Source organism: Astyanax mexicanus, chromosome 21 (assembly GCF_023375975.1).
Source record: "Astyanax mexicanus isolate ESR-SI-001 chromosome 21, AstMex3_surface, whole genome shotgun sequence".
Taxonomy (NCBI): Eukaryota; Metazoa; Chordata; class Actinopteri; order Characiformes; family Acestrorhamphidae; genus Astyanax; species Astyanax mexicanus.
In genome coordinates, this window is record NC_064428.1 from 8,951,739 (window position 1) to 8,974,199 (window position 22,461).

The 22,461-nt window shown below is 36.6% G+C and overlaps 3 protein-coding genes across 4 annotated transcripts in view; 2 read left to right on the forward strand and 1 right to left on the reverse strand.

The window, feature by feature from the left end:
- The window catches only part of LOC111196209 (NACHT, LRR and PYD domains-containing protein 12), a 280,945-nt gene that overhangs the window by 234,066 nt on the left and 24,418 nt on the right, over positions 1-22,461 (reverse strand). Inside the window, exons 11-12 of one of the 2 annotated variants that reach the window (XM_049470069.1) lie at positions 16,603-16,649; positions 15,058-16,116 (exon numbers count right to left, since the gene is read on the reverse strand). The exons of the other annotated variant lie outside the window; for it this stretch is intronic. Of the exons in view, the coding sequence (XP_049326026.1) occupies positions 15,518-16,116; positions 16,603-16,649 (646 nt within the window). The 3' untranslated portion in view covers positions 15,058-15,517. Of the gene's footprint in view, positions 1-15,057; positions 16,117-16,602; positions 16,650-22,461 lie in introns of those variants that run through there. 2 annotated transcript variants of the gene reach the window in all.
- LOC111196208 (epidermal differentiation-specific protein-like) overlaps positions 1-22,461 on the forward strand; it is a 154,310-nt gene that overhangs the window by 74,483 nt on the left and 57,366 nt on the right. The window lies entirely within an intron of this gene.
- On the forward strand, positions 2,032-2,894 carry LOC125785905 (epidermal differentiation-specific protein-like). Its single transcript, XM_049470114.1, has 2 exons — positions 2,032-2,574; positions 2,713-2,894. The coding sequence occupies exon 1, from the start codon at positions 2,032-2,034 to the stop codon at positions 2,545-2,547; it is 516 nt and encodes a 171-aa protein (XP_049326071.1). The 3' UTR covers positions 2,548-2,574; positions 2,713-2,894.

The window sequence follows — 22,461 nt, forward strand, 5'->3', positions numbered from 1 at the left end:
GTAAACATTTTGGAAAGAGGTCACACCAGGAGGCCTTCAACCATCCATCCATCCATCCTCACGGCAGCTGAAAAACACAGCTTTTATTTCAGGGCAGGGAGAGTTCCATCAGAAACGGCTGTAAACACATTAATAATATGAAGGTGCTTCATGATTGAAAGGTGTTGGGTGGAAAAATATATCCTCCTCATACTCTGTAGCTGAAACACTTTATATACAAAGATCACTGATGTTCCCAGCCTGGCTCTCCACTGCCCGCTGTGTTGCATTCCTGCTCTACCACAATGCACTGATTAACGTTAACACACTCAGTATCTGTTTCTATATTAGCCATAGCTCTATAGTTTGTGCCCATCACATTCTTATATTCATAAATTAGTACCTGTTATATTAGCCATAGTTCACATTAATTCTCTGTACTGTTTTGTTCTGTTATTTGTTTGTTGTTTGTTATTTGTTTGTACTGAGCGGGTCAACCCGAGTAGGATGGGTTCCTCTGACTGAGTCTTGGTTCCTTCCAAGGTTTCTTCCTCTTAAAGGGAGTTTTTTCTTGCCACTGTGTCACCATAAAATTGGAATCTCTGTGGTGCTGCTCATAAGAGGCGTGGACCTGTTTTTCTCTGTGAAACTGCTTTGTGACAACCTTTGTTGTAAAAAGCGCTATTTAAATAAAATTGAATTGAATTAATAATAGAGTATACAGATAAACAGATACAGGACTGCAGTCTGTAACTATTATAGAATTACTAAGTGCTTATATTTGATTAAATGGATATTGGGTCCACAAACAATGAGGTGGTCATAATGTTATGCTTGATACTGTATAGTATATATTATTAGTATTAATACCTCAATCTCATCTTATGGTGTACATCTTACATCTTACCTCTTCTAAACTACCAAATATGGTAAGGCTCTGTATTGATCTTCACATGAACTGGCCCCTCCCCTTACTCACTGGTTGTGTATAAATAAAGCATTCAGTCTTTGGATCAGTACAGCTGGGAGATCCACAGCTAAACTCTGTCTCCATTTAAAGGTAGGTTATCTGATGAATATGACGCAATCTGATTTAATCAATTACTATTCTATTAGACTTTTTAAATGCACTCAGTGCACCCAAAACTCTATGTGTGTTACTACATATATTTGTGTTTAAGTGTTGTGCATCTAATGGTATGTTAATTGTTTCTGTTTGGTTGACATGCATAAAGCAAATAGTAGTGTAAAACAAATATGGTTTTACAAGCATTCATTGTGGCTCTTAGCTTTTATTTGACAGGCTTTTCTTATTATTTATCATGTTACTCAGCTTTGATGGTTTGCTTTTACAGAACTTCAGGTCCACCACAGTCCCCGACCTACAGTTTCTTTGGCTCAGCGGTTCAAAGAATCAATCGCCATTCAAACCTTCATTGGAAAGAGGCGGTGTAGAAAGGTAAGGCATCCAATGCAAGAGTTCCCAAACATTTGTAACGAAACTTTCTGTTGTTATGTCTGTTAGGTTGTTGGTTTTCTCTTTAGTCCTTCTTTCTATGTTTTGGTTTATTTCTGGTTCTTGGTTTGTTTTGTTTATCTCATTTACCTCACATTTACGTCCGCTCTCTGCATCCTCTCCTTGCCCCTGCTACATCCTGACATTAGGAATAATATTCGGCTGCAAATATTTAATTCATTATATATTACATTATAATTTATTATATTTATTTAAAGTCAATATCGTTCATAACATGATAAATTAGTAAGCAAATAAGCAGTTGTTGAGCCCCGCCCATTACCTCTACTATATTTTCATCATCATTAAGCATGGTCTTTTGCAGTCTATTTACAACCACTGTCACAACATTCATGTGTGTCATTTGCCTTTTATTGTTGCATTAGTCAGCTCTTGTATGTCCAAGCAGGTTTTCAAATCCTCAAGGCAAGCTATATATGGAAAGAGATGAGTTTATGGATGGATATACTCTTCACAAACTCAAACTCACCTCATTCTGCTTTGCCTTCAACAACAGGACAACTCTTCCCGGCACCATGAACAAGATCATCGTCTACGAGAATTGTTGGTTCCAGGGCCTCAGCAGAGAGTACACCTCTGATGTCAAGGACTTAGATGCAGAAAATTTTAACAACTGCGTCTCTTCTGTAAAAGTGATTGGAAATCCGTGGGTGGCGTACGAACATAGCAATTTTGATGGCTCCTTTCAAGTCTTTGAAGAGGGTGAATATGGCACTGTGGACAGCAATGATGTCATTTCTTCACTACAGTTGGTGTCGGAGGACCTGACTAATCCTCAGATCACCCTTTATGAGCACGCAAACTATCAGGGCACGCAGACGGTTCTCAGGAATGAGACCAACTTGTGTCATGGCAGTCTCAATGATGTTGCATCTTCTCACAAGGTGCAGAGAGGAGCATGGATCCTCTATGAGCATACAAATAAAACTGGGGAAAGAATGTTGGCCAGATTCTCTAAGGATGTGCCTGATTATGGCCACTTCAACGATAAGCTTTCCTACGTGGTTCCTCTGAAGCCGGGAAAATACTGATGAAGAGAAGATCTAGACCAGCAGTAGGTATGACGCATTGCAATCAGATTTGTCATGAATTAGTTTTTATTTGAATTAATATTTTAATAAAATAGTACTATATTATTGATTTATTCATTGTGAGACTGTAACAATATTCTGTTTTTGACCATTTTTCATTTCCAGTGTCCCTTACTGGTGTGGGGTGTTCACATTCACTGGGCTTCTTGAGGGTGCTGAGGCAGGCGAGGATCCTGTGACATGCTGTGACCATCATACTGCTGTTTTCTCTTCTGATCTTCTTCTGATGTGCTTTCATTTTACTTAATGCTATCAGCTAATTAAACATTTGTGTGTGCTTTGTCTTTTATAACAAAAAAAACAAGCAATAATCAAATAAATCAATATAATAAACAGCAACACATTTTCAGTCTCTTTGATACAAGCTCTTACTCGTATCCCAACTCTAGCAGTAAAAGGGAAATACCTTAAAATGCTTGTTGTGAAATCCTTTACGACTAAGGATATGCCTGGAAACACCCATTTTATTTCTTGGCCCAAAAGATGAGAATCAGAAATATTGTGCTTTGCTGGAACCAGTCCAGCTCAGATCTCTGGGTTATCAGTCTGTCTCATAGTCCAGTCCAGTGGTTCCCAACTGTAGTGGTGGAGCACCCCCTGTCCTGCATATTTTTGAGGGATCCTGCTCTAAAACACTTCTTTTAGCTAGAATATTAGATGAGTAGCATGATTAGGTGTGTTGGGAACAGGATAAACAATAAAACATGGTCTTCTCCACACATGCTCTGGTTAAAGACCCTCACATATGGTGCCAGATACCCTGCCAGGGTGACACACAGATTTCAGCCCTCTTTAGGCGGGCTTTATTTGGTATTAACCCTTTAACAGACTAGCCTTTTTCTCTCTATTCTACATGATATTACATGCCTGTATATTTAATATTTCGATTAAAGCATTACATACAACAGTATAATTTTAAATAAGAATTGATGCTGAAAATCCTAATTGTAACTATAACTAAAAATCATAAAATTGGTGATTTCCTAAACTTTTAACATTTTAAATTAATATTGTATTGAAAAAAATCAAACAGTTTTCCAATACTTTCATTTGGTTAGTTTTTGTGTTTATTTTTAAACATGTAGATTTTTTTTCCTCTAGTTTCTTCTAAAAACAGATCTTAATTTATTATGTGTTTTAAGAGTAGAGAGTGAAGAAGTGAACAGCTTATCCAAGTATCCAGAAACTCCAAAACCCTCAAGAGTTTTTAGAATTTAAATAACTAATTTTACTGTACAAAAAAAGGGTTTTGTATCCCCTTCACCTGTAGCCCATAAATGGATCAAGGCCTGTTAAGGGGATTAAATACCTGTGAAAAGGATGGTATACAGAATGGCAACCCTACAGCAAGAAGTGAGGGGAGTACTGTGGATTTATGCAGAGTACAGTTGTATGCAGGAACCACTTGATGCAGGTGGTCCATTCATTTCTCTTTTTCTTTGTGTGCAGTATCTGCAGGAGTGGTAAATTAAATCTCTCAGCAGAGGGATGGTAATCAGAAGTTCTAGAGTGATCCAGCTCGTTTCACCTCTCAGCATCGGTTGAGGTATAACTTGAAGGTGTAGCCAAACCAAGGGATGGAATAATTGAATATTCAGAATAAAGATGTTCTGCAGTCTGACCAGACTTTTTTTGTTGTTTTGTGATGGAAAATCTTGTGAAGTTTTCAACTAGCACCAAAATATACTCATATTCTCACTGGCTTTACATTTTATGCACAAAATCTATACAAACAAGTTCAAGCAAGTTGTTTAATGTTCCCAATAAAAACTTGAATTATCATGAAAAAACATTTTTAAAAAAATATCCGTAAAGAAGCACATATCGATGGGTAGCATAACTCGACAGAACACAGGCAGCACTGATGCAGCCCCAGACCATGATGCTCCTCACCTGATCACCGCCACACATGCTGTACACCAGATTTTGGATTCAGATGCATATGAGCTCTATGAGCAGACCGCCAAAGCTGATTATCAAACACACGACTTTGGCATCAGCGGCCCAGTGCTCTGACCCCCACTGCTCTAAAGCACAGTCATACAGAAGTTAAGAACTAGATATTTGTAACCCTAATTAAACACATGCAATTCAACAAACATAAATATCTATCCAATCAGTTTTATCTTTTATTCTTGAACCTTTATTTTTAAAACAGAAAAAAACGTTGCAGGAATAACACCTGAAGTGCTCGTGCATTTTCACATATTAAAACTTTACTGTACAACTGAATCACATACATAACAATAATATATTTGCTTCCCTCTGCTGGCATCAGTGTGTAATACACATGGCTTGGTCTAAACTTGCCTTACAACTGAGACTAATCTTCACACACAGGCACAATTCGTTTCAGGACCACTGAGAAAAAAAAGAAAAGTCTGGTGTGTATTTGTATTCAGCCCCCTGTACTCTGATACCCCTAAATAAAATCCAGTGCGACCAGTTTGCCTTCAGAAACACCTAATTAGTAAATTTAGTCCAGCTGTGTGTAATTTACTCTCCATATAACTAACAGCATCAGGAAAACCAAGTAATATCAGGTTAAAGTTGTGTCGAAATGTAAGAGCTAGATTATAACAAAAATATCCCAAATTATGAACATCTCACTGTTTAGACACAAATGCATATCTACCAAGAGAAATTTGTAAATTTCCCCATTGTGGGATTAATAAAGGATTATCTTATCTTATCTTATCTTATCTTATCTTATCTTATCTTATCTTATCTTAAGGCCGTCCACCTAAACCAACAGCCCAGGCATGAAGAGCACTAATTAGAGAAGCAGAAAAGAGACCCACGGTCACAGCAAAGTTCTATGTGTGGTGGAAAACTAACGCCACACATCATCCTAAACACTCCATCCTCACTGTGAAACATGGTGGTGGCAGCATCACGCTTTGAGGGAATCTGGTCAGAGTTGATGGGAAGATGGATTGAGCTAAATGCAGGACAATCCTGAAAGAAAACCTGTTTGAGGCTGAAAAAGACTGGGAAGGATATTTACTTTCCAGCAAGTCAGTGACCCTAAACATACAGTCAGAGCTTCAGTGGAATGGTTTACAGTGCAAAAGTATTCATACCCCTTAATCTTTTCCACATTTTGTCATCTGACAACCACAAACTTGATAATGATAATTTTTTATTTTATTTTTATCAAATAAAAAATCAAAAAAATGTGATGTGCAACAATATTCAACCCCTCTAAAACCCCTAATAAAATCCAGTGCAATCAACTGCCTTCAGAAGTTAAATTCACCACAATACTAAATTATATGTATGTATATGTGCATGTGTATGTGTATGTGTATGTATATATATATATATATATATATATATATATATATATATGACTCCCCCCCAATCATAACATATATGCCCATAGATTGATGAGATATCAAAACTATTCAACAGAACCTGTAGAATAAATACTTCACATATATGTATGTATGTAAATCTGTCTTTGTCTCTGTTGGGTTGTTTATCTGTTTAGGTTTGTGTAGTTACATTCCACTGACTGACATACATCCATAAGCACACACACACACACACACTTGCATGAACACACTTGAACGCACAAACACGGCATACACACCCAATCATCCATCACTTTCTATTTGGTTTGGAGTTTTCCCCTCTTTTTCTATTACTGTTATCCGTACTATTATCTATTTTACATTTTATCTTCTTGTAATAAAAATAAAGTTGTCCTCCGAAAAAAGGGGGTGGTGGCGGGCCAAAAATAAGTCACTTAATTAGTTAGTAGAGTCCAGCTGTGTGTAATTTAGTCTCAGTTGAAATATACCTGTTCTCTGAAGGCCTCAGTGGTTCGTTAGAGAACACTAGTGAACAAACAGCATCATGAAGACCAAGGAACTCACCAGACAAGTCAGGTCACAGGTCACCATGTTCAGGTTTCTTTATTGAGAGAGAGAAAAACAAACAACAGTAGAACAGCATTATGGGTATAAACTGCGTCAATACATAAACCCATCAGAAGGTGGCAGCATATACAAAGGATCAGGTTTCTAACTATTACAACAGACTTGAGGTTGGGATGGAGATTCACCTTCCAGCAAGACAATGACCCTAAACATACAGCCAGAGCTACAGTAAAATGGTTTAGATCAAGAATAATATTTGTGTATTAGAATGATCCAAGATTCAGAGTCCAGACCTAAATCCCACTGAGCTTCTGTGGCAAGCAGGGGCGGATTTTACCACCATGCACACCACGCAATTGCTTAGGGCCCCAGGGACCAGGGGGCCCCTTGTTGGCAAAAAAAAACCCAACAAAAAAACGGAACGCATTATTTCTTTTTTGTTTTACACCGAAGAGACACTGTACATGCACGTTAAGCTAGGCGAGGTAGACTTAGGATAGCTCAGGCACAACCATTAAATGGTTTTGTCCCAGCAGTGCCCAAAAAAGAAAGAAAATTAAGGAAAGGAAGTCCAGCTCAGAAAGCTTCACAAAGCTCACCAATTTGTTTGTAGCAGCAAGAAACGAAAAGTCTGATGAGGTACCTGAGACAGCTACGTTGTCAGAGTCAATATTGCATTTTGCTATACAAGAGATGTCACGACCTCGCTCTGTTTCCCGGTATTTCCAGCGATATACTGAGCTGCTCAACAAACTGCTCATAGGTACAGGATTGTATGTTAGACCATACAGCAGTAGCCCAATCCAGAGCTTTACCAGTCATACGGAAAACTACAAACGCAATACGAGAACTATCAGAGCTAGGGGGAGAATTACTGAAATAAATGGAACACTGCAACAAAAAAACCCTTGCACAAATTAGGAGAGCCATCAAACTTGTCAGGTTTACTCACAGGAAAAACGTGACTAGTAACATTCTGAGCTAAAGCAGGGCTGGGAGCAGACTGAACAGCAGAAGCACCCAAAGTTTGTAGCTGAGAAGATAACTGCTTCATACTCTCAATCACCTGGGCTAGCTGGTCCTGCTGATCTCCCTGACGCTGAGCCATAGCAGTAACAGACTGAGAAAATCCCTCAAAAAGCTGCTGGTGTTGTAGTAGCGTCTTATTCTGATCACTAACCGCGTTTTTAAGAGCCTCGAAATCCGCCGTCTGCATTGTGGCGAGGTATTCTGTAACGCCACAGACGGGAGTCAGATGCTCGCGGTAAAAACAAAACGAGGCTTTATTAAAAAGCACGTAAGCAGATAGCGTAGTCAGATAACAGGCGTGGGTCAAAACCAGAAAAACAACAGACCAAAACATCAGAGCCGAATCACAAACCGAAAACGAAACCATTAAACAGAAGCAGAGTTCAATAAACCAGAAAATCACAATACAAACAGAACAAAAGGATAAGGCAGAGACGTAGTCGAAACGAACTAAACAAGGGTCATACACGGGTAATATAGATAGAAGATAAACGCTCAGTATATCGCTGGAAATACAGGGAAACAGAGCGAGGTCGTGACAAGAGAACCCATTTGATCAGGGCCCCCGGAAAAAAAACATTGCTTGGGACCCCAGAACTTTCAAATCCGCACCTGGTGGCAAGACATGAAAATTGATGTTTACAGATGCTCTCCATTAAATCTGGCTGAGCTTAAGCTGTTTTGCAAAGAAGAATGGGGAAAAACAAAAAAATAAGCAGCTGTAATTAAAAAAAAAAAATTATCCTCTAAAGTTTTGACTTAGGGGGGCCAAATACAGATGTGCTTCATTCAGGTTTTTGTTTGTAAAACACTTGAAAACTATGCATTTCACGCTTACTGGCTACTTGGTGTTGGTCTATTACATACAATCCCAGTAAAATACATTTCAGGTTTGTGGGTGTAATGTGTAAAACTGTAGAAAAGTTCACATGGTATAAATACTTCTACAAGACACTGTAAAAGCTGTAATTGTTATTCATTTAAATGTACAGTGTGGTGTTCTGGTGAGTCCTGCAGGGGTCTCCAGCTACTTTATGTTGCTGTGAGACATTGGGCTCCTCCGAGTTTTGTTTTCTGTTTTGTTGCACCATGTCTTCTTTATTCACTCTGCAGTGTGGAATGTGTGGAATGTGTGGTATGTGTCTCAGCCAGTTTGGAGTTTTGTGGTTGTTGTTATTGGATCTCCAGTAGGAGTGTGACGCCCTTTGTATAATCCCAGTGGCTTTCTTAAGCATAACCACCAGGTTAGGCAGCTGGATGGATGTACGTATGAGTTATTAATTTCTATTGGTTAAAAAGGCCTCCTTTGCACATGTGACATATAAAATCAATATTCCCCTGCATATTCTTTTTTAGTCTTTTCTATAATATGTGATTTCTTTTTTAAGTTTTGTTTTATATGCAAGGACCTGTACATTTTTTACCCTAAACATCCTTTATTTTTTAAAACATAAACTTTATATAATATTGACTAAACTCTCTCAAACAAATAGATTTAAATATGTAATGTAAATTACTGTCATAGCAATATCCAGTTTCGATTATTTAGATATACATTTTCTGGGAATATGTGTGAATATGTCTTAATTTTTATGCTAACTGATTTTTTTTTTGCAAAAGAAAAAGGAGAATAAAAAGCAGAATACTACCTCAAAATGCTGAGAAAGAGGCTAAACATCTACAACATCTATGAGTCTATTTAATACAAAAACACAATTTTATAAAATCTGAGAACTGCACTCTAAATGTTTTAAATGAAGAGACCAGTCACTGGTGGAAATATGAAAGGGAGTTCTTGTACACTCAGCCTGGCGAAAATCATGTTTTTCTGAATTATTGAGCTAAAAACACTAAAAATGTTTTGTCAGGTTTTTCTCAGAATCAATCTGGTTTTCAGTGATTTGAAATACAGTCAGTGATGGTATAGTTACTTTGAAAAAGTAATCCGATTACTGATTACTGATTACTCCTTTAAAAAGTAACTTAGTTACTTTATGGATTACTTGATTTTAAAAGTAACTAAGTTACTTTACAAGTTACTTTATTAGTTACTTTCAGCAGCTGCAGACACCACCTCCCGCCGCCTTAACATTAACATTATAACCAGTTTTGCCAATACTCCCTTTATTGGAAAATGCATTTTTAACAGCAACAGTTTATCTCTATTAAGTTTAACTATTTCCTAAAAAAATAATAAGTTTTTTTAATAAAAACTTAACATAAATATTTTTTAAAATAAAAAATAAAATATGGTCTTTCTTGATTTTACTAAACATAAATACTTGTTTTTATAAAAAATATATAAAATAAAGAAAGTCTTTCTTGACCTGACATATTTAACACTGTAAAACTGAACATTGAACCTGTTGTTCTCTGCAGGGCAGCAAGGAGTGGTTTTATAAAACAGAACCGTGTGTATGGTCTAGACCAGGGATCACATATTTGCAGACTGGGGTCCGGGTCCGGACCCAGACGTTGTCCAATACGGACCCATACCGGACCCAACTACTGAGAAGGATTTAATGTGTAGAATTGGGAGAATTCCTTTTGATTTCTCACCCCCCCCCCCCCCCCCAAGCCCTCCCTACTATTAAACTACAAATAAATAAATACAACATTTTCTGGATTTTGTTTATTAATAGATACATACATTTCGAGCTCAATACACAGAATAAACATGTTACAATATATTACATGATACTGAGATGTTTAAAGTAGTTTTGAGACCTAGTTCCAACTGTACACTGTAAAAAGGAGGGAAAAAATAATATAAAATAAATACAATGTAATGTGTGACAGTTGTCAGTAAATGCTTCCCTTCTTAAATCCCATCTTCTTATTATAATCATGAAAAATGCATCCTGCTTAAATCAACAAAAAATATTTTTATATTTACAACTAAATTTATTCAGTGAATACATATTGATCCTATATGAGAAATCAATAAACACAATACCAAATTCTAAAGATTGGGATTTGCTTAAACACAAGATCAAAGGTGAATTAATTACTGACTGATATGGTTTATATAACATAAAGACACTCATCCTGCATCAGTAAAATGTTTTTTTCCTTTATTCATGACTGGAATTAATTGTATTTAAGGTTATTTAACGTCACAATAACCAAAGTAAAGGCAGTAAAATATCTCTGCTCCTGACGGGGGGATGCATCTTGCGCACTACACCTGCTCAAAATAATCAGATGCTCCAAGGAGGCGAAAGCTGCACTCAGTTCAGAAGTTATTATGGATAATCTGCCGTTTTGGGCATGTTAATGAAAAGATGTATAGTAGAAAAATAAATAATAAATAAATAGTTCGTACAGTGGAAACTGACAGGTTAAATCTCTGAGACAACTTTTTGTCTCCTTCCCCTGAACAACTATGTTGAACAATCTTTGTTTTTAGATCATTTGAGAGTTGTTTTGATGAGCCCATGATGCCACTCTTCAGAGGAGATTCAAACAGGAGAACAACTTGCAGTTGGCCACCTTAAATACCTTTTCTCATGATTGGATACACCTGGCTATGAAGTTCAAAGCTCAATGAGGTTACCAAACCAGTTTTGTGCTTCAGTAAGTCAGTAAAAAGTAGTTAGGAGTATTCAAATCAATAAAATGATAAGGGTGCCCATACTTTTGCACCGGTCAAATTTTGGTTTAATGCATATTGCACATTTTCTGTTTGTACAATAAACCTCATTTCAATCCTGAAATATTACTGTGTCCATCAGTTATTAGATATATCAAACTGAAATGGCTGTTGCAAACACCCAAATATTTACAACTAAAAATGATTAAGATTAATAGGGGTGCCCAAACATTTCATATGACTGTATAAAAAAATCATTAATCATTTGAAAGTTCACAATATATAGACAGCTAATTTATCAGTTAAATATTTGTTTACAGCCCTGTTTTTAAACATTATTTTAAATTAATAGAGCGAACTACACATTCTTAATTATTCAATATATTTATTCCACAGCTTTACCCCTCTGACTGATACACATCTGTTTTATATATTTGTCCTTGCTCTATTTATTTTAAATATATCTATTCCCCCAAGTTCATAGTTGTTCTCTTTAGTTTTAAATTTCCCCTGAATACAATTTGGGAGTAATTTATTTTGTGCTTTGTACATTATCTGTGCAAAATTCTGGTCTACTAAATCACAGAATTTTAAAGCATGTAATTTAATGAATAATTTATTGGTTGGTTTGTTGCAGTTTGATTGGTTAATAAGTCATATAGCTTTTTTCTGTAGTATGGTAATTGGATTTGTATTGGTTTTATATGTGTTTCCCCATATTTCCACACAATAGGTCATATACGGCTCTATGAAGGAACAGTACAGTAAATATAGTGACTTCTGATTTAAAATATCTTTAGTTTTATAGAGTATTACAATGGTTTTGGCCAGTTTTATTTTTACATGGTTTATGTGTTGTTTCCAACATAATTTATGATCAATTATCACACCTAGAAATTTATTTTCATACACTCTTTCAATTTCAATATCATTGATCATAATTTTACTTTCTTTTTATTTGTTGATTACCAAAGATCATAAACTATGTTTTTCTTAAATTTAATGATGGCTTATTAACATCAAACCATTTCTTTAAGATGTTTAATTCTCTTTCTACCGTATTTAGAAGCCATTCAAAATTTTCTCCAGAGCAATATAAATTGGTATTATGAGCAAATAGGACAAATTGTAACAATTTAGATGCCTTACAAATATGGTTTATGTACAGATTAAACAATTTAGGTCCTAACACTGAGCCTTGTGACACACCACATATGTAACCTTCAGAAAATCTGACTTGATATTATTTATTTGAACATATTGGTATCTATTATTAAGGTAACTATTGAGTCATGAGTATGTTATTCCCCTAATACCATATCTCTCTAACTTTTTCATTAATAAATAGTGATCAATAGTGTTAAACGCTTTTTTTAAGTCTATAAACACCCCCACTGTATATTTCTTCTTGTCTATTGCTGTAGCTCTCTCTTCTACTAGCTGCATCACTGCCATCGAGGTGGACCTATCTGATCTGAAACCAAACTGGTGATCGCTCAATACATTGTTTTCTTTTATAAAATGCTCTATGAGCAAATGTCTATGAGCAAATACTTTTTCTAGTATTTTTGAGAACTGGTAAAGCAGATAAACTGGTCTGTAATTAGAGAAATTGTGTCTGTCTCCACTTTTATAAATAGGAATGACTTTTGCAGTTTTCATTGGTTTTAATTTTTGGGGAAATATACCTTTTTGCAGTGACTGATTACAGATATGAGGAAAAGGTTTTATAATACACTTTATGAGTTTTTTTTTTACCAGCCACATATTTATTCCATTCCAGTCAGTGGACTTCTTGTTTTTGTATTTTTTAACCATATCCAGTATTTCATTTTCTTCAGTTCTGCTAATAAAAATGGAGTGAGAGTTTTTATGAATAATATCTTTATTTATTCCATGCGTATTTCTTGGCTCTAAAATCTCTTTAGATAAATTATGTCCTACATTTACAAACTAAGCATTAAATTTGTCTGCAATTTCTTTGATTTGATGTAAAATTGTATTATCTTCTTTTACAAAATAATTTGCATTATTTGCTTTTCCCAAACATGTTTTAACTATGCTGTTTAGAACTTTCCACAGTATTATTCCTGTGATGTTCCAATAATTTCTGATAATATTCCTTTATGCTATCTCTCCTAATACTTGTTCATTTATTTTTATAGGTCTTATATTTGTTTTCTGCTTCTTTTGTTCTTTGTTTTTAAAATATCTTATAAAGTACATTTTTTTCAATTCCTCTAGTAATCCATGGTTTTTCCACTGTTTTGTGGCTTCTTGTACATTTTCTTAAAGGACAGTTTTTATTTTTTTCATATAACTCAGTTACTATAGTCAGAAAAGTATCATATGCCTTATTTGGATCATCATTTTCATTTACTTCTGTCCAGTTCTGTTTCATTAGGTCAATCTCAAGAGGAGCGATAGCTTCTGGAGTTCTGTTTCTGTAAATAAATTTAAAAGTGCCTGACTTTTATTTTTTTATTTTTTATATTGAACATATTTTAAAAGATTGCTCAAATTGGAAGGTGATCACTTATGTTGTTTATGAGCAATCCAGCCACTATTTTGCTCTCTATTTTATTTATAAATATATGTATCAATCAGTGTAGCAGTGTCAATTGTTATTCTGGTTGGTTTTATGATCACAGGTAATAGGCTGTTGCTGTACACTGTATCAATAAATTCTGTTGTTCTGTTGTGTCGATTTAGATTTAATAAATCAATACTGAAATGTTTTAATTTACTCCAGTAATCCTTAATTTTGGAAAAGTTTCTGTACAGGCTTCTACTATTAAATTGTATTACAGTTTTTTCACATTGTATTCACACAAAATGTGGAACTGTGCACACAAATCCAAAAACATGAAGCTCATGTGTAACACTGTGACTCCAAACTGCTAAACTCTGAGCACAATTCCACATGTTCTCACTCAGATATCACTCTAAATCACTAAACACAAACTGCATCATTTAGTACACCTTGATTACCTAAGAATCACTGACCTTCAAATACATCAACAATAAATACATTTTTGTTTCCTCTTTGTATGTGATCTGATTTTCCTCATCATGTTTCTCATTGTTCTTACATAAGTGAAAATTACAGTTTTGCATCAAACTACATACAGTAAAAATGGCTTACATTTGTGTCGTATATACATGTAGTACTGTAATGCTATATGCTATATTATCTGCACCAAATAAATATAAAGAACAGAAAGCCAACATATTTCTATGGACTTGTATGCATTTAAATTTGTACAGTGGCCTCATGAAGTCGAAAACATGACTAAATACTTCTAATAAAAGTGCTCTGAATTTATCTTGTCAGTGTTTATTTGAAGCATATAAATATCTGTGTGTGTTGTTTTGGTGGAAGGAATCAGTTTTGCTGGAGATTTGTGGAGTTTCAACAAAGCAGTTAATCATTTTCAGTTTTGCGTTTAGAGTTTTGAGAAACTGACCCAAGTTTCTAGATATGCGTTTAAACATTTGGGTAAAACTGTAAATGGTCATACTCAGTGAACAGTCTATATGAATGATTACTCATTTCTGTGAGTTCTTCCCCTCAACATCATTTAACAGAAATGAACAATCCCTCATTGGATTGTGATTGTTCACATTATTGAAGTGTACATTTATCTACCTTTTTCCGAGAGTAAGTAAACTGTTCGTCTGTGTAAAACATTCAGTTTGATGTGTGAGAGGTTTAATCAGCTGTGTGTGAAGAAAAGACAAAAGCTTTTAGAAACTGGAGCTCAGAGACTGTAAAAGACTAAATACACAGAATTCCTCTTTATACCACATTTATTTCAGATATTCAAATATTACATAATTTAATTTTTTTAGCAAATATTTTAGCAATACATCAACACATACATATACAGTACATATAAATCATGTTTATTAATTAAAAAAACATATATGAAACCCAGTATCACCAAAAAAAACGACTTGATTAACTATTAATGGAAGTCAATAAACAATAAATGAACAATAATAAACAATACATTTAAAATCAGCAACAATTTATTACATAATACTATTTATTTATTTAAAAAACACACAAAATTACACAAAAACTCACACACTCTCTCTCTCTCACACACACACACACACACACACACACTCACAATCACGCACAACACACCTTTATACACGCACACACATACACACACACACACACACACACATTTTCTCTCACACACTCAAACACACACAAACACACTCATTCTCCCTCACATGCATATACACACTCAGAAACACACACTCACACACAAACATAGGCATACACTCACAACTCAAAACACACGCACACCCCCCCCGCACACACTCACATGCACTCAAACACACACACTCACTCATACACGCTCACTCACACACACACACACACTCAAACACACTATTCTATATCACACAGACGCACTGAGGAGCCAGAATAAAGTCTGAACCCAGCATAGAGCGGTTCAGTGAATGTGGTGTAGAATGTGTGTAGGTGTGTGAGTGTTTGGGTGTGTGAGGGTGTGTGTGAGGAGGGTGTGTGTGAGGAGGGTGTGTGTGTATGAGAGGAGATGGTGTAGAAGGACAGAGTGCCGGCGGGACAGTCCACATACACTCCTACTCTGTTAGAGGGAGAGGGAGGAGGAGGGAGATCAGTTCTGTTATTATTGTGATGAACAGAGTAACTGTTATTAAAGATCTCCAGACTCCAGGACTTTTCATTCTCTCCAAACCGAGAGTCTGAACCTCCTCCTTTCCTGCTGATGGTTTTATAACTCAGAGCTACTTCAGTTCCTCCTCCTCCGCTCCACTCAGCCTCCCAGTAACAGCGTCCAGTAACTCTCTCTCTACTCAGAACCTGATCACACACATCAAATCTCTCTGGATGATCAGGATACGGCTGCTGCTCTCCCCATCCTCCCCACTTCACCCTCCTGTTCTCTTCACTCAGAGAGAGAAAACTGTGCGCTGTGTTTGGATCCAGTGTGAGATCACAGCCGTCTGAACACAAGAACACACATTAGAGAGAGAGTGTGAGTGTAGATATGAGTATGTAGGTGTGTATGTGTGTGTGTATGTGTGATGTAGGGTATATGTGAGTGTGTGTATTCATGAGTGTGTATGTTTATGTGTGTGTGAATGTATTTGTGTGTGTGTAGGTATTTGTGTGTGTGTTTGTGTGTGTGTATGTTTATGTGTGTGTGCATGTATTTGTGTGTGTGTAGGTATTTGTGTGTGTGTTTGTGTGTGTGTATGTTTATGTGTGTGTGCATGTATTTGTGTGTGTGTGTAGGTATTTGTGTGTGTGTGTGTATAAGTGAGTGTGTATGTTTATGTGCGTGTGTGTGTGTAGGTATATGTGTGTGTTTGTGTGTGTGTGTGTGATGTAGGGTATAAGTGAGTGTGTGTGTGTGTGTGTGTGTGTGATGTAGGGTATAAGTGAGTGTGTATGTGTGTGTGTAGATATGTGTGTTTGTGTGTACTTACATTTTTTTAATCCTGACTTCATCCAGGTCTCTCCTGCATGTTCCAACCTACCACACACACACACACACACACACACACACACACACACACACACACACACACACACACGCGTTTAAAAAAAATGTTTCTTAACTAATAAATACACAATTCATTCCCTCTCTCACTCTCCTTCATCTCCTTCATCTTCTCTTCATCTATCACTTTCTCATTCTGTTTTCCTCTTTCTCTGTTTCTCTTCCTCCCTCTTTTGCTCTTTCTCTTCCTCCCTGTTTTCCTCTTTCTCTTCCTCTCTGTTTTCCTCTTTCTCTCCATTTCATTCTCCCTGTTTTCCTCTTTCTCTCTTTTTTTTCTCTTCCTCCCTGTTTTCCTCTTTCTCTTCCTCTCTGTTTTCCTTTCTCTTTATTTTCTCTTTCTCCCTGTTTTCCTCTTTCTCTCCGTTTCTCTTTCTCCCTGTTTTCCTCTTTCTCTCTTTTTTCTCTTTCTCCCTGTTTTCCTCTTTCTCTTTCTTTTTGTATTGTGTTGTGTCCTTTGGGTTCAATAAAGCATCTATCTATCTATCTATCTATCTATCTATCTATCTATCTATCTATCTATCTATCTATCTATCTATCTATCTATCTATCTATCACTTTCTCATTCTGTTTTCCTCTTTCTCTGTTTCTGTTTCTCTTCCTCCCTCTTTTGCTCTTTCTCTTCCTCTCTGTTTTCCTCTTTCTCTCCATTTCATTCTCCCTGTTTTCCTCTTTCTCTCTTTTTTTTCTCTTTCTCCCTGTTTTCCTCTTTCTCTGTTTCTGTTTCTCTTCCTCTCTGTTTTCCTCTTTCTCTCCATTTCATTCTCCCTGTTTTCCTCTTTCTCTCTTTTTTTTCTCTTTCTCCCTGTTTTCCTCTTTCTCTGTTTCTGTTTCTCTTCCTCTCTGTTTTCCTTTCTCTCTGTTTCTCTTTCTCCCTGTTTTCCTCATTCTCTCTTTTTTCTCTTTCTCCCCGTTTTCCTCTTTCTCTCTGTTTCTGTTTCTCTTCCTCTCTGTTTTCCTCGTTCTCTCTGTTTCTCTTTCTCCCTGTTTTCCTCTTTCTCTTTATTTTCTCTTTCTCCCTGTTTTCCTCTTTCTCTCTTTTTTTCTCTTTCTCCCCGTTTTCCTCTTTCTCTCTGTTTCTGTTTCTCTTCCTCTCTGTTTTCCTCGTTCTCTCTGTTTCTCTTTCTCCCTGTTTTCCTCTTTCTCTTTATTTTCTCTTTCTCCCTGTTTTCCTCTTTCTCTCTGTTTCTCTTTTTCTTTCTCTTTTCTTCTCTTTTCTTCATATTTTTCACTTTCTTTTTTCATGTATCTCTATTTCCTGTCTCCGTTTCTGTTTCATTTTTTTTATTTATCTCCTTTTCTATTTTCCTCTTGTTCTCTGCTTCTCTTTCTCTCTGTTTTCCTCTTTCTCCCTGTTTGTCTTTTTCTTTGTTTTTTCCATCTGTTTCTTTTTCTCCATTTTCCACTTTCTCTATTTTCCTGAATTTCTTTCTCCCTGTTTTTCTGTCTGTTTTCGTCTTTTTTTCAGTTTTTCTTTCTCTGTGTCTTTGTCTGTGTCTGTGGCTTTATTAGCATGACAAATATTCACATTTGGTTTGCCAAAGCTGTGTTCATGTTCAATAAAACTAATTAATAAATAATTAATGAATTTTATCACAAGCATTAATTATAATAAACAATAATACAGAGTATAGTTCTGTACAGTTGTGTGTCTGTGGTCACTCTCTGTCCCTCAGGGTGTGGCAGGCGTGGATGTATGGCTGCCAGTGTGCAGAACTCACTGTGTTCTCAAAGCAGGTAGGGGAATTTTGTGAATCTGGATGTTTATAAATGCAGGACATTTTTGGGTGAATTTGTTGTAGAACTGGGTTCTGATTTTGTATATTTTGGGTATTCGGTAAGGAAGTGCAGCTCTGTCTCTGGCCTGTTTAGTGGGCAGTGCGGGCACGGTCTCTGCTCTTTGGGCAGCAGGACTTCCTGTATCTGCCCGTCTCTATGGTCAGGCTGTGAGCACTGAGTCTGTAGCTGGTCAGTTGGACCTCAGTTTGGGGTCAGTCAGGGTGGTCAGGTATTCCACCGCTCTGTACTGACGGTTTAGGACTGGTAAGCTCTGTAATTTACTCTGAGTTTTAGTTTCCCAATAGCTAATGTAGTTTTGTTGTAGGTGTTTTGTAATTTGGTTGAATCTGATTGGTTTCTGGTCCTGAACGTGTTGGATGTAAGTGTGTGTTATAGCTGTGTTAGTGTGTGTGAGCTGTGTTAGTGTGTGATATAGCTGTGTTAGTGTGTGTTACAGTAGTGTAAGTGTGTGTTATAGCTGTGTTAGTGTGTGTTATAGCTGCGTTAGTGTGTGTTATGGCTGTGGTAGTGTGTGTTATAGTAGTGTAAGTGTGTGTTATAGCTGTGTTAGTGTGTGTTAGAGCTGTGTTAGTGTGTGTTACAGTAGTGTAAGTGTGTGTTATAGCTGTGTTAGTGTGTGTTATAGCTGCGTTAGTGTGTGTTATAGCTGCGTTAGTGTGTGTTATGGCTGTGGTAGTGTGTGTTATAGTAGTGTTAGTGTGTTATAGCTGTGTTAGTGTGTGTTATAGCTGTGTTAGTGTGTGTTATAGCAGTGTTAGTGTGTGTTACAGTAGTGTTAGTGTGTGTTATAGCTGTGTTAGTGTGTGTTATAGCTGTGTTAGTGTGTGTTATAGCTGTGTTAGTGTGTGTTATAGCTGTGTTAGTGTGTGTTATAGCTGTGTTAGTGTGTGTTATAGCTGTGTTAGTGTGTGTTATAGCTGTGTTAGTGTGTGTTATAGCTGTGTTAGTGTGTGTTAGAGCTGTGTTAGTGTGTGTTAGAGCTGTGTTAGTGTGTGTTAGAGCTGTGTTAGTGTGTGTTAGAGCTGTGTTAGTGTGTGTTATAGCTGTGTTAGTGTGTGTTAGAGCTGTGTTAGTGTGTGTTAGAGCTGTGTTAGTGTGTGTTAGAGCTGTGTTAGTGTGTGTTATAGCTGTGTTAGTGTGTGTTAGAGCTGTGTTAGTGTGTGTTATAGCTGTGTTAGTGTGTGTAGGTGTAGAACTGTGCTTCAGGATCAGCTGAATGAGGGGACTGGTGTCTTTGCTCATCTCTTGGTACTGCAGAGCTTTATAATGGTATAAGTGGGCGTCGCTGTTTCCAGATCCCTCACGCGATCACATGACTCAGCACACCAGGAAGTCAATTACTAGAGGATTGATTTCACCTGTTCCTGTCCCTATATACAAAACCTCACTCCATGCACTCCTTGTTGAGTATTACCTGGATTATCCACATTACTAAGCGTTTCTCTTTGCCTTTTTGGATTACGACCTTGTTTTGTTTATGGACTCTGATTTCTGACTGTTTCTCATTATTGCTCACCTGTGTATGAACCCTGGACTGTATCATGTGTATGATATGGTTCTCCTCTCTGGCTGCTGTTTAACATTATTGACCTAGTTCATACTGACTACCCTTTATCTTAACCCTTTATTTAATAAAACTGTCTGTTTTAAATCTGTCTGAGATCTGCTCAGCCATGACATTCTCCCTGTTTTCCCCTTTCTCTGTTCCTCTTTTACTATGTTTTACTCTTTCCCCATTTCCTGTTTTAATATTTCTCTTGGTTTTTCTCTTTCTTTTGGTTTATAAGGTTTTAACTTTACTTAACTTTTTACTTTTTGTAAAATCCATTAATTTTAGTCATGTTTTTAAATGTTAAATTAACATTTGCATAGTCTTTTACAATGGATTTGGTGAAGTTTGGGTTTATGATGTTCTCTGTATGTTGACTTTGGCATTTTCCACTTCTTGATGTTTTATATTAAATATTTTACTTAACTGCTAATGTTTTTATCTGCCTGTATGATTGTTAATAAAGTATAGTTAAATCTCATTTGTACCTAAATACAAAAGTGTGTTTTGTTTCTTGAGAGCTGGATCTTTAATGAAATATCTTTATATTTGTGATATGTAGGTTTACTATCAGGGCCCAGGTCCTCCAGTTCTGCTCCAGCAGATTTAGATTCAGATGCAGAGCCTGATCTGTGGGGAACAGCTGGACCAGATCATCTGTGAAGAGCAGGAGACTTCTGCTGAAGACTCCTCATACTTCATAAGGAAGTTTAAAAATCTACTCTCTCAAACTTATTTACATTATAAAGGCTGGTGTTATCAGTCTGTGGTTCCAGATTTCAGAGAAATAAACTCATGGTCAGCTGAAATGTGCAACTGGTACATTTTAGCCTAATTCTTTACCATTCAGGATCCAGATGCCTTTCTAATTTTAGTTTTTCGTAATTGTTTTACTAAAATGGATAAATCTGAAAGAGTAGTCAGAATAGTCTAATTCAGGAACATAAGGCAAAAATACACTTCACAGAACATATTGAGATACAGGATCAAAAACACAGCAATCAATATAGAAGGCATGGCAAAACTCGACAACAGGAACACAGCCAAAAGGTCATACCCATAAAATACACAATACAGAAGAAGGCTTTGTAGAGCAGGGAACTGCTAACAATACTCAGCAAGGACTGAGTGAAAAAAGGAAGTGTATATACTCAGGGAAACAGGTGTAGGCAATTTAGAAATCAGGTGACTGAGACCGGGACAGAGGCATGTGATCAGTGGCGTCAAGGGCATTATGGGAGATTGAGTTTGAGACAGAGACAGGTACCAGCAGGACAGGAGTGTCAGAGTCAACTATGGTAATAGTAATTTCTCAGGCCCAGATCTGTCATTCTGTTGTCTTAAACTGTGTTTTTAAATGCTTTGTTCCTGTATATAATCTTTATTGTATAGGTTATTCCAACTATTCCATAATGCATATGCTTTTATTGACTTCTCAGTTACTAGTAGACCTGGTTTTAAAAAAGCCATTTAATTATTTAACATTTCTGTGAATTATGAAGGTAACTCAGTGAAACAAACACATTTCTACCTTAATCCTGTTAAAATTAGCTATCAGGGGAGCTGCTGGTTGTTTAGAATGAAATCCTGCAGCCACACCAGCCAAACACTGCCAGCTGTGTCTCCCCTGCCCTAGACTCTTAGCACAGAGATCACTGTTAAATAAACACTCTCTCTAACATTTAAAAGATGGTCTTAATCTACAAAGCTATTAGGAAACGGGTCCGGATCAGTGGCTACTCATGTTATGTGATCGGCCCACTGTTACTCCCAGCATGACCTTTACTGGTGTGTTACTGGGAAATAATAAACCTGAACAGACAGCAGGGATTTAATATCATGTTTCCTGTGTGAACCTGATATAAATCAGATCTTTTCTTCATATGGGGCACAGATTTGTTACCTGCATGGTAATGTGGGTATTAGTGATGCACAATTATATCAGAATTATATCGGTATCGACCGATAATAGTTTTTAAGAAACATCGGCATCTGCCAATATTTCATACCAACTTTTGCTGACGTATTTATTTACGTGATGGTGGCCAAAAGTAATAAAGTTATACAAGGTGTCTATTCTCTCTGTAAATGATAAATGTGTTCACCAGTGTCGGCAGATATATACAGATGTAATATCGAACATCGGCATCGCCCCAGAATTCCCACATCAGTGCATCACTAGTGGGTAATTTATAATTAAAGATGGGGGATAGCTGTGTGTTAAATAATTGTGCTGAGTGGAGAGTATATTATAGAGTGGTTTTGTACATGCAGGTTAGTTCAGACTAATATCAAAAACAAGACAGCAGAACAAACAAAACCTTCTGTATGAACGTAGCCTAAGTGTCCTTTAATACAGACACACTTTAAGCACGGTTCTTCTCCACTCTGCTGGTGTAAAAGATCACACTGCTCACACAGGAGTCCTTCAGAGGAGAC

What these genes read in the sequence shown, in the direction of transcription:
- LOC125785905 (XM_049470114.1), top strand. Translation starts at nt 2,032, where the DNA reads ATGAACAAGATCATCGTCTACGAGAATTGTTGGTTCCAGGGCCTCAGC.